This window comes from Sus scrofa, chromosome 2, assembly GCF_000003025.6.
Source record: "Sus scrofa isolate TJ Tabasco breed Duroc chromosome 2, Sscrofa11.1, whole genome shotgun sequence".
In the NCBI taxonomy this organism is placed as follows: domain Eukaryota; kingdom Metazoa; phylum Chordata; class Mammalia; order Artiodactyla; family Suidae; genus Sus; species Sus scrofa.
The window spans coordinates 71,491,346-71,503,536 of record NC_010444.4 but is presented as its reverse complement, the minus strand read 5'-3'; the positions used below and the strand labels follow the sequence as shown (position 1 = coordinate 71,503,536).

Genomic DNA, 12,191 nt, shown 5'->3' with positions numbered 1-12,191 from the left:
CCGCAGTGGAGCGCTACTCATTTCCATCCTGTCACCTCTGGAGTTGTGGCGGGTCCGTCTGGGACCCTCTTTCCCAGGGCCCTCCTTCCCCATCCACTGAAGATTTGGCCCTGATTTTGAGGTCACCTATCCTTTTGAGAATTCAGAGAAATCAAAAGACACTCTTACCAGAAATGTCGCATGCACAGTTTTGCAGTTTGGGCCTTGGAAAAGCAAAAATCCCTCCTATTCAGCAATTCTAAACTCTTTAACAGGGCAGAGAGATGGACGTGCAGTCCTCGAGGAGATGGGGTGCAGGAGAGAAAGTGGGTCATCTCAGACCCTTGAGATAGCCTGCCCTGGAAGCACAGCGCCCCTCATGGCCTCCGCAGGGAAGCCTTTCAACCGGCGGAAGACTGAGTGGGAGGGAGACGGTTTTACAGTTCAGCGTTTAAACCAATATTCTGTAATAACCTACATAGGAAAAGAATTTGAAAAAGAAAGGATATATGTATGTGTGTAACTGAGTCACTTTGCTGTACACCGGAAACTAACATTCTCAAAAGGATAGGTGACCTCAAAATCAGAGCTAAGTCTTCAGTGGATGGGGAAGGAAGGCCCTGGGAAAGAGGGTCCTGGACTTGGACCCGCCACAACTAACATTACATTGTAAGTCAACTATACTCCAATACATGTTTTTTAAATCATCAAAATAAAAAACTCGCCTCCCTGCGAAGCCACGGTTTTCCTCGAGGGCTTGCTTAGGTAGGTAAGCGCTGTGAGCGCCGGGGGGCACTGTGGTTCAATTCGCCGGTCCCTTTGATCTTCCACGTCTGACTTGGGCCACTCTAATTAGAGCCAGCGGAGGGGGAAGTAGGTCAAGAGTTACTCGGTAGTTCGCACAGCCAACGGAACTGCGGAACTGCGTTGCTTAAATCGCCTCAGCCCCTGCCCTGTACCTAGATGATGTCGTAAAGTCTCCCATCTAAGGACGTTTTGATCCCACAAATACTCATGAACCACCCCCTTCCCCCTCTCCATGGGCCGCAACAGCCGGTGGTGTCAGACCCTGATCACATCCCAGGCATCACGTCAAGGCCTCCACACGCGTTACACAGAATTCTCAAAACCCTCCTATGAGAATAAAATCTCTGCGTTCTACGATGCATCACCTGGGGGCTCCAAGATGTCATGTTTCCAGGATTGATGGGTGGGTTTTGGGGAGGAGGTGGAGTGGGGGCGGGGTGGTGTCCCCGGTTTCCCAGCAACTCTCTACTCAAAGGTATTAGCAGCCATCTCTTCCTGCCAGTATCTCTCTCTCTCTCTCTTTTTTTTTTTTTTTTTTTTGTCTTTTTGCTATTTCTTGGGCCGCTCCCGCGGCATATGGAGGTTCCCAGGCTAGGGGTTGAATCGGAGCTGTAGCCACCGGCCTACGCCAGAGCCACAGCAACGCGTGATCCGAGCCACGTCTGCAACCTACACCACAGCTCATGGCAACGCCAGATCGTTAACCCACTGAGCAAGGGCAGGGACCGAACCCGCAACCTCATGGTTCCTAGTCGGATTCGTTAACCACTGCGCCACGACGGGAACTCCTCTTTTTTTTTTAATGTTTTTTTTTTCCTTTGGGGGGTAATTTAAAAATTTTGTGTTATCTTTTTTTTTTTTTTCTTTTTTTTAGGGCTGCATCCGTGGCATATGGAAGTTCCCAGGCTAGGGATCCAATTGGAGCTGTAGCTGCCAGGCTCGGTCGCAGCAACTCGGATCCAAGCCTCAGCTGCTACCTATACACCACAGCTCAGGGCAACACCAATCCTTAACGTACTGAGCGAGGCCAGGGATGGAACCTAAAACCTCATGGTTCCTAATCGGATTCGTTTCTGCTGCACCAGGATGGGAACTTCCGTCTGTTATATCTCTTGAGGATTATTTTAATCTTGTCGTTCCTCCCATTGGAATTAGCTGAGATCCTTTTTGAAAGGACTGTCCCTCTGCAACTACTGCTGTTGCTTTGTACGGAGAGTAACAACCTGATGCCTTTTCTTACATATTATTTGTGGGTGTGGGTTAGTATAACTGAGTCACTTTGTTGTACCCTTGAAACTAACACATTGTAAATTAACTATACTCCATATAAACTAAAAATAAAATTGAAAAAAATGTGAGGAGGGGAGATAAATGAGGAGTTTTGGATTAACATATGCACAGTATATAATATAGGTAAACAATAAGGACCTACTCTATAGCACTATACTCAATATTTCATAATAACCTATAAGGAGAAAGAATCAAAAAAGAATATACATGTATAACTGAATCACTTTGCTGTACCCTTGAAATTAACACAACATCTTAAATTAACTATACTTCTGTTGTGGCTCAGTAGTAATAAACCCAACTAATATCCGTCAGGATATGGGTTCAATCCTTGGCCTCGCTCAGTGGGTTAAGGATCCCTTGTTGCCATGAGCTGCGGTGTAGGTCACAGACACGGCTTGGATTCCAAGTTGCTGTGACTGTGGCATAGACCAGCAGCTGCAACTCCGATTCAACCCCTAGCATGGGAACTCCCATATGCCGCAGGTGTGCCCCTAAAAACAAACAAACAAAAATACCTCAATTTTTAAAAAAGGTAGGGAGTGGGACCTTAAAAAGAAAAAAGAAAAAACACGTTAAAAAAAGTCAAAATTTAAATATTTATGGTACATCAGACAATAGGAACTAACCCTCCATCCAAGGGGAAGGAAAATATACATTCACACAAAGACTTGCCCAGGGATGTTCATAGTATTATTCATAATAGCCAAAAGGTTCAAACAATCCAAAAGCCCATTGAACAGTGAATGGAGGAGTTCCCTGGTGGCTCAGTAGGTTAAGGATCTGGCTTTGTCACAGCAGTGGTTCCTGTCGCTACTGTGGTGAGAGTTGGTTCCCTGGTCTGGGAACTTCAGCATGTTGGAGGGCATAGCCGAAAATAAAAACTGGTGAATGGAAATCAATAGGGTATATCCATGCAATGGAACACTGCTCAGTCAAGGACCAAAATATATGTTAGGGCATGAATGAATGAACCTTTAAAAAACACTCTGCTGGAGTTACCACTGTGTCGCAGTGGGGTCGGCTGCATCTTGGAAGCTCTCGGATGCAGGTTCGAACTCCAGCCCGGCACAGTGGGTTGAGGATCTGGTGTTGCCACACTTGCAGCTTGGATCTGATTCCTGGCCTCAGAACTCCATATCCACCAAGGCAGCCAAAGAAAAAAAAAAAAAACAAACCCAAAACAAACAAAAAAACAAGTAAAAAACATGCTACGCTAAGTGAAAGCAGCTTGATGCAAAAAGATTACAATATTGTATCACTCCATTTATTTATTTTTGCTTTATAGGGCCACACCTGCAGCATATGGAGGTTCCCAGGCTAGGGGTCGAATTGGAGTTGCAGCTGCCAGCCTATGCCACAGAATTGGATCATGTGATGGCTGTGCAACCTGATAAAATTTACTACAGATCCTTGGGTAGTAAATGGATGCATTTTGTTGTATGTATTTTTTTGGGGGGGAGGATCTTTTGTTTTTTAGGGCTGCACCTGCAGCATATGCAGTTTTCCAGGCTAAGGGTCGAATTGGAGTTGTAGCCGCTCTCCTCCGCCAGAGCCACAGCAACGCCAGATCTGAGCCATGTCTGCTACCTACACCACAGCTCACAGCAACACCAGATTCTTAATCCACTGAGCAAGGCCAGGGATCGAACCCGTGTCCTCATGGATGCTAGTCAGATTTGTTTCCACTGAGCCACAACGGGAACTTTTTTTTGTCTTTTTAGGGCCGAACATGGAAGTCCCCAGGCTAGGGGTCAAATTCGAGCTGTAGCTGCCAGCCTATGCCACAGCCACAGCAACACCAGATCCCAGCCATATCTGCAGTCTACACCACAGCTCATAGCAACCCCAGGTCCTTAACCCACTGATCGAGGCCAAGGATTGAAGCTGCATCCTCATGGATACTAGTTGGGTTCGGTACCACTGAGCCACAATGGGAACTACTGTTTTATTGTTTTGTTTTTATTTTATTTTTTATGGTCACACCCATGGCATATGAGTTCCCCGGCCAGGGACTGAATCTGAGCCACAGCTGCAACCTACCTCACTGCTTTAACCCACTGTTCCTGGCCAGGGTTCAAATTGTACCTCCATAGCGACTGGAGCCGCTGCAGTCAGGTTCTTAACCTACTGTACCACAGTGGGAACTCTGGTATGTAAATTATACTTCAATAAAGCTGCTTTGAAAAGGAAAAAAGAGGGAGGAGTTCCTGTGGTGGCTCAGTGGGTTAGGAACCCAACACTGCCTCTGTGAGGATGCCAGTGGGATCCCTGGCCTTGATCAGTGGGTTAAGGATCTGGTGAAACCCTTGGGACTCTGGCAGAGCAAGAAGTGCCCCAGGTCTCAGGGGGAGGGGATGAGTAGCAGGAAAAGGAAATGACTGTGACTCAAGGAAAGCTGTGACAGTGAGGACCCCGGAGAAGGGAAGCCAGGGTCCCCGGGGAGCCCCATTGTGGAGCAAGCAAGGCAAGCTTCCCTATTTTTTTTTTTGAAAAGTTGCTCAAAATCTGAAAACACAAGTTAACCAACAGCTACTGCCAAGAATATTGTGAAAAGGGATCTGGGGGTGAGGAAATAGCCCCGTGAGTGGGAAGCTTCCAGGGCTGAGGTGCAGCGGGGACTGGACAGGAAGTCCTGGCTGGGGGCCCTTTGGACCTTGGGTGACGACAGTTCCCTTTGGAGACCACTCAGTGATAGTAGCTGGGGAAATCCTGAGAAAAACCATAACCAAAAAAAAAGGGGGGGGGACACATTTATGAGGCATTCACTATGTGCTGTGTTCCGTTCTGCATCTACGCAGATTCCCATAAATTACTCGTTGGATGAAATAAGTCAGATGGAGAAAGAAAAACTGTATGATCTCATTTATTTATTTATTTATTTTGTATGATCTCATTTACATGTGGAATCTATATTTCCTCTGCAGCTTTAAGTTTTTTTTCTTTTCTTTTTTTTTTTTTTTTGGCCACCTTGAAGTGTATGGAGTTCCCCGGGCCAGGATTCAGATCCTAGCCACAGTCGAGACTTAAGCCACAGCTGCAGCAACATCAGATCCTTAACCCACTGTGCTGGGTCAGGGATAGAACCTTCGTCCAAGCGCTCCAGAGACGTTGCCGAGCCCGTTGCCCCACTGCATAAACTCTGGCATTGTTAAATGTAAGGTGTACAAGTTAATGATTTAATACATACATACTGATAAAAGAAATATGCCCTTTTTTTGGTTTGTTTTTACTTTTTTGGCCATGCCCAAGGCCTGTGGAAGTTCCTGGGTCAGAGACTGAACCCATGCCATAGCAGTGACAACCCGATCCCAAACCCACTAGGCCACCAAGGAACGCTGAAATGTCCACATACTGAGATCTGGGGAAGTTACTGTGGCTTACACATGAGTTAATTTGAATTTTAGGCTAGCTACAACAGCCTGTCTGTGGCCTATCAAACATACAATGTACATCGGCTTTGATTTTTAAAGAAAAGTTTTGCTGTATAGTAGAAATTAGTACATCATAAAAAACTATACTATAATTTAAAAAAAGACAAAAACATTTTTTTTTTCTTTTGGGCCCATGGCACGTGAAAGTTCTTGGGGCCAGGGATTGAACCTGTGCCCAACTGCTGCAGTGACAATGATCCTTAACTTGCTGCACCACAAAGGAATTCCCAGAAAAAGGTCTTAATGAAAAGTGTGCACTGACCAGAAGTAAAGACTGTCCATGTTCAAAAAAGAACAAGATTAGGAGTTCCTGTCCTGGCTTATGGAGAACGAATCTAACTAGCACCCATGAGGACACAGGTTCAATCCCTGGCCTTGCTCAGTGGGTTAAGGATCTGGCGTTGCCGTGAGCTGTGGTGTAGGTCACAGATTTGGCTCAGATCCCACGTTGCTGTGGCTGCGGCGTAGTTACAGGTCCGATTCGACCCCTAGCCTGGGAACCTCCATGTGATGCAGGTGCAGCCCTAAAAAGACCAAAAAAAAAAAAAAATTATACGCTTCCCTTCCTAAGATGTCCATGCTGCTCCTCCTTTGATGATAAGACTCCCTCCCTGGCACCAAGGCCATACTGCCTTGCTGTGTACATGCTGATCTGGTTTTTTGGGAAAGCTTGAGGGAATGTCTCCCTGCCTTGTTTTAGGTTCTTTGTTCTGACATGACATAACACTGTGCTGAAAACCACACTTGTCTGGAGCAGTTCCTCAGAGTTATCTGAAAGGCTGTCTTAGTTGTTTATTGCTTTTATTTTTCAAAAAATTTTAAATTAATTAATTTGAGCCACACCTGAGGCACAGAGAAGTTCCCAGGCCGGGGACAGAACCCAAACCATGGCAGTGACCTAAGCCACAGAAGTGAACACGCCAGATGCTTAACCTGCTGAGCCACTAAGGAACTCCAGTTTATTGCTTACTTTTGTTGACAATACATTGCAAAATGATAACCACAATCAGTTTAGATAGTATATCCATCCCCTCACAGAGTTACTGTGCATACATGGTGAGAACTTTAAAATTCTCCTCTCTTAGCAACATTTTTTTTTTTCCCCTAGGGCCGCACCCACGGCATATGGAGGTTCCCAGGCTAGGGGTCCAATCGGAATCACAGCTGCCGGCCTACACCACAGCCACAGCAATGCCAGATCCGAGCTGCGTCCGAGACCTACACCACAGTTGACAGCAATGCTGGATCCTTAACCCACTGAGTGAGGCCAGGGATCGAACCCTCAACCTCATGGTTCCTAGTCGAATTCGTTAACTACTGAGCCACAACAGGAGCTCCAGCAACTTTTTTTTTCTTTTTAGGGCTACACCTGCAGCATATAGAAGTTTCCAGGCTGGGGGTCGAGTTGGAGCTGCAGCCACCAGCCTACACTACAGCCACAGCTAAGCTGAATCTTCAACCTACGCTGCAGCTTATGGCGACGCTGGATTCTTAATCCACTGAGTGAGGCCAGGAATGGAACCTGCATCCTCATGGATACGCCGGGTTCTTAACCCTCTGAGCCACAGTGGGAACTCCTCTTTTAGCAAATTTTAATGTACAACATGCGATATTGTTAACCACCATCATGTTGTACATTACACCCCCAGAATTTATTTATTTATTTTTTAGGGCCACTCCTGCAGCATATGGAGGTTCCCAGGCTAGGGGTTGAATCAGAGCTGTAGCCGCTGGCCTATGCCACAGCCACATCCACACCAGATGGGAGCTGCGTCTACAACCTACACCATAGCTCTCGGCAGCGCCAGATCCCTGAGCAAGGCCAGGGATCGAACCCATGTCCTCATGGATACTTGTCAGGTTAATTAACCACTGAGCCAATACGGGAACTCTATTTCCCTTATAAGAGGAAGCTCGTACCTTTTGACCACCTTCGCCCATTTCCCCCACCTCCCAGGCCCTGGCAACTGCCAATCTGTTCTCTGTTTCTGTGAGTTTGGTTGTTTAAGATTTATATGTGGAATCTAATAAAACTGAGCCATAGAAACAGATAGTAGAATGGTGGTGACCAGGAGCTGAGGGACGGGGAAGTGGTGGTGGGGGGGGTCTCAGCATGATAATCTCTAGGTCCATCTGTGTTGCTGCAAATGGCATTATTTTGTCCTTTTTTATGGCTGAGTAATATTCTATTGTGTACATATACGTTTTATCCTTTCACCTGTTGATGGACATTTAAGTTGAAATAGTAGATCTTAAATGTTCTCACCACACAAATGCAAAATGGTAATTGTGTGAGATGACAGAGATGGTCACTAACTTTATGTGGTAATCACTTTGCAATAGACACGGGTATCACATCATCACATTGTACACCTTAAACTCACTCAACATTTTATGTCAGTTGTATCTCAATAAATCTGAGGGGAAAAAAATACTTGATTTTCACCCAGACCCTGTGAAGTTGTCAATATGAATAATCCCATTTTACTGATGGGGAAATTGAGGCCCAGAGGTGCTCAGCCACTTGCTCAAAACCACACAGCTAGTAAGTGGCTGAGCTGGTTCTCCCAGAAATGGGGCTGCAGCCTCCTCAGGCATAACCCGTACAGCATCCTTGAACCTCCTTGGCATCTGCTTTTGTTGTTTGCAGGGGAGGGAGGCGGGTATGGCAGGAAGGGGCTGGGGAGACAGCTCATCCTGGGTGGCCAGGGCCCCAAGCACCAGGCTGAGCAGAGGGAATTTCAGAAGACTGTTCTTGCCTTGAGAGTTCCCACTGTAGCTCAGTGGGTTAAGGATCTTCTGTTGTCTCTGCAGTGGCTCGGGTCACTGCTGTGGCCACGGTTCAATCCCTGGCCCAGAAAATTCCATAGGCTGTGGGTGCAGCCAAAAAAAAAAAAAAAAAAAAAAAAAGTAAGGACTTTGGTATCTGACAAATCTGAAATCTCCACTTTGAAAATGACCCAACAACAACAAAAAAGAAAGTGATTCAACTTCACCCACTATCAGTTTTCCCACCTGTGAAATGGAGACTGATGTGGAGGCTGTCAGAAAGCTGCAGCCAGACTCCTCTTTCCATCCCTACACCATTCCCCTCCCACACCTTTTTTTGGTCTTTTTAGGGCCACACCTGCGGTACATGGAAGTTCCCAGGCTAGGGGTCTAATCAGAGCTGCATCTGCCAGCCACAGCAACACAGGATCTGAGCCTTGTCTGTGACCTATACCACAGCTCAAGACAACGCTGGATCCTTAACCTGCTGAGCAAGGCCAGGGATGGAACCCACATCCTCATGGATACTAGTGGGTTTGTTACCACTGTGCCACAATGGGGGAACTCCCACCATTCCCTTGTATTCACAGTTCCTCAATGGTGTGTGTGTGTGTGCACGGTACTTCCTAAACCACCCCCCCCCAATTTTTTTTAATGCCACAGCTTGCAGCAATGTCAGATCGTTACAGGGAGGCCAGGGATCGAACCTGCATCCTCATGGATATTAGTTGGGTTTGTTTCTGCTGAGCCACAATGGGAACTGCTCCCCCCCATTTCTTTATCACTCTGGGTGAGTAGGAATATGAGGGAACTTTAAACTTCTATATTCTTTGAATTCCTTTGTATTTATTTATTTTTTGGCCACGCCCTGGGCATGCAGATGTTCACAGGGCAGGAGTCGAACCTAAGCCAAAGCAGTGACCAGAACCACAGCAGTCACAACGTCATATCTTTAACTGCTAGGCCACTAGGGAACTCTCCGAGTTTCCTTTTAAATAGCTACATTTTATTTCTTTTTCTTTCAAAGAAAAAAAAAAGCTGTAGGAATAGTCTCAAAAGAGCATTTTTTTTTCTTTTTCCTTTTTTTTTTTTTTTTAAAGAAAAGCTGGGACAGTGGCTATGGCCATCCAGGGAACCCAGCCATTCCACTTCTTAGGGCTAAAATGTGCAGACCTTAGAGCCACACTGCCCGGGTTCAAATTCCAGCTTCTCAGCCAACTGGCTGTGTGACCCCAGGTAAGTCACTTGGCCTCTCTGGACCTTATCATCCCCTTTTGTGGAATAGAGATAATAATCATAACTGTCCAAGAGCTCATTGGTGGCTCAGCAGGTTAAGAATCCAGCATTGTCACTGCTGCTGCTCTGATTGCTGCAGTTGCATGGGTTTGATCCCTGGCCCTGGGACTTCCTTGTGCTGTGGGTGCAGCCAAAAATAATAATATCAATAACAATCATAACTATCTGAGTGGATGTGGTGATTAAACAAGGTGATATGCGTAAATTGCTCAACACACAGGATTAAGTATTCAACAAATGGTAGATGTGACCATCTCAGAACTCATCAGAGAGCCCCAAAGTAAAAGATGGATCCTATTTTTTAAGAAGGCAAGAGGGGAGTTCCCGTCATGGCGCAGTGGTTAACGAATCCGACTAGGAACCATGAGGTTGCGGGTTCGGTCCCTGCCCTTGCTCAGTGGGTTAACGATCCGGCGTTGCCATGAGCTGTGGTGTAGGTGTTGCAGATGCGGCTCAGATCCCGCGTTGCTGTGGCTCTGGCATAGGCCGGTGGCTACAGCTCCGATTGGACCCCTAGCCTGGGAACCTCCATATGCCGTGGGAGCGGCCCAAGAAATAGTAAAAAGACCAAAAAAAAAAAAAAAAAAAAAAAAAAAAAGAAAAAGAAAAAAGAAGGCAAGAGGCTCAAAGAGCCATGGAAAAATTGGGAGGTCGGAGTGGGTCCTTGCAGAGGAAAATCTCTGAGTAGTTAACATTGGGCATCACCAGGATTCTCACTACCCAGTCTCAAGGCTCAGTCTGGCCCCAGCAGTTTCTGCCAGAGCCTCTTCCAGACTGTGCTGCCCGCAGCCGCTCCATCTCCCATTCTGCAAGGTGCACCCCGCCTCCCAGGTCGGAAGTGTTTATGGAAAAGAAGCCCGGCTCTCCAGCTCTTGCTAGAGAAATCTGGCAATGCTCTGAGACTTTGACTTTTATGTTCTCACATTCATGGGGAACAGGAAGCAAATGTCAATGCTTCTCTTCTGATTTGGAGAGCCACCTGTCAATGGGACATCATCACCAGGCAAGAGATGGGGCAAGGCAACCAATCAGAAGCGCAGGTTACCTCTGCCAGTCAGTTTCACAGGAAGTTAGGTCTTAGGAAGGGATAGGTGCCCCTTTGTTCAAAACAGCTTCAAGGACAGATGTATGTTAACAGAGGCGAGAACGGGCTGGTAACACTTATGAATATTCACAAGGTCTGCGGCACATAGGACAACCGGTTGTATCTCAGCAGGAAAATCTTTTCTCTTTGGGGCTTCAGGACACAGATTGCCTTCAGATCTTTGGGAAACTCTCTCCCCCGCCCCAGTTATAATTTAAATCTATGAGTATTTGGTGGTGATGGTTACACAACTGTATGCATTTGTCAGGACTCATAGAAATCAGTAAAAAGAGTGAATTTTACTGTATGTAAATTACACCTGATTTTTTTTTTTTTTTTAAATGGCCAAACATGCAGCATATGGAGGTTCCCCAGCCAGGGGTCTAATCAGAGATATAGCCATTGGCCTAGGCCACAGACACACCAGATCCAAGCCACGTCTGTGACCTACACCATAGCTCATGGCAACACCAGATGCTCAACCCACTGAGTGAGGCCAGGGATCGAACCGGCAACCTCATGGTTCCTGGTCAGATTCGTTTCTGCTGCACCATGACAGGAACTCCTGATTTTTTTTTTTTTTTTTTTTTTTTTTCAGAATATGGAAGTTCGCAGGCCTACTCCACAGCCACAGCAACTCAGAATCTGTGCTCTACACCATAGCTCATGGCAACTAGGGATCCCTGACCCACTGAGCCAGCCAGGAATTGAACCTCCATCCTCATGGATATTAGTTGGATTTGTTTCCAACTAATGGAACAATGGGAACTCTCTCCTTTTTTCCCTTTGCTACAGTGTGCTGTGGTCTGACGTGGGATCTCAGTTCCCAGACCAGGGATTGAACCCCAACCACAGAGGTGAAAGGGCTGAATCTTAACCACTAGGCCATCAGGGGACTCCCCAACTGATTTTTTTTTTTTTAAACAAATACTTGAGGAGTTCCACCCTGGTGACTCAGTGGGTTAAGGATCTGGCATTATCACTGCAGTAGCTCTGGTTACTGCAGTAGTACGAATTCAATCCCTGGCCCAGAAATTTCCACATGCCACAGGTACAGCCAAACAACAGCAAACCAATACTTGGGAAAAACAAAACATTCATGCAGCATGCAGGTTATATATAGACTGGCAAAAATGCATCCCACCAAACACTTTAGATGCATTTTATTGTATGGAAATTATACCTCAATGGAATTAATTTTTAAAAATTGTAATTGTTTGATTGCCCTATTGTACTTTTTAAAGACCTGGCTCTAGAATTTTATTAGGTAGTATTAGATGCAAAAATTAATAAAATTAAATTAAGGCCACTAGAGCTCAACTTTGCTGGTAGAAATCAGAGAGAATGAAAGGAATTTTTTTTTTGGCCACACCCGTGGCATGTGGAATTTCCCAGGCCAGGGATCAAATCCATCCACAGACGTGACCCAAGCTGCTGCAGTGACAATGTGGGATCCTTACCCACCCTGTGCCATGTGGGAATTTCTCAAAAGGATTTTTTTTTGGTTTTTAGGGCCACAAATACGGCATATG

The 12,191-nt window shown here is 46.0% G+C and overlaps 1 protein-coding gene across 3 annotated transcripts in view; it reads right to left on the bottom strand.

Moving 5' to 3' along the window:
• PCP2 (Purkinje cell protein 2) overlaps nucleotides 1–12,191 on the bottom strand; it is a 48,324-nt gene that overhangs the window by 15,858 nt on the left and 20,275 nt on the right. The window contains exon 1 of one of the 3 annotated variants that reach the window (XM_021083915.1): nucleotides 169–354. The exons of the other annotated variants lie outside the window; for them this stretch is intronic. Coding sequence (XP_020939574.1) covers nucleotides 169–314 — 146 coding nt within the window. The 5' untranslated portion in view covers nucleotides 315–354. Of the gene's footprint in view, nucleotides 1–168; nucleotides 355–12,191 lie in introns of those variants that run through there. 3 annotated transcript variants of the gene reach the window in all.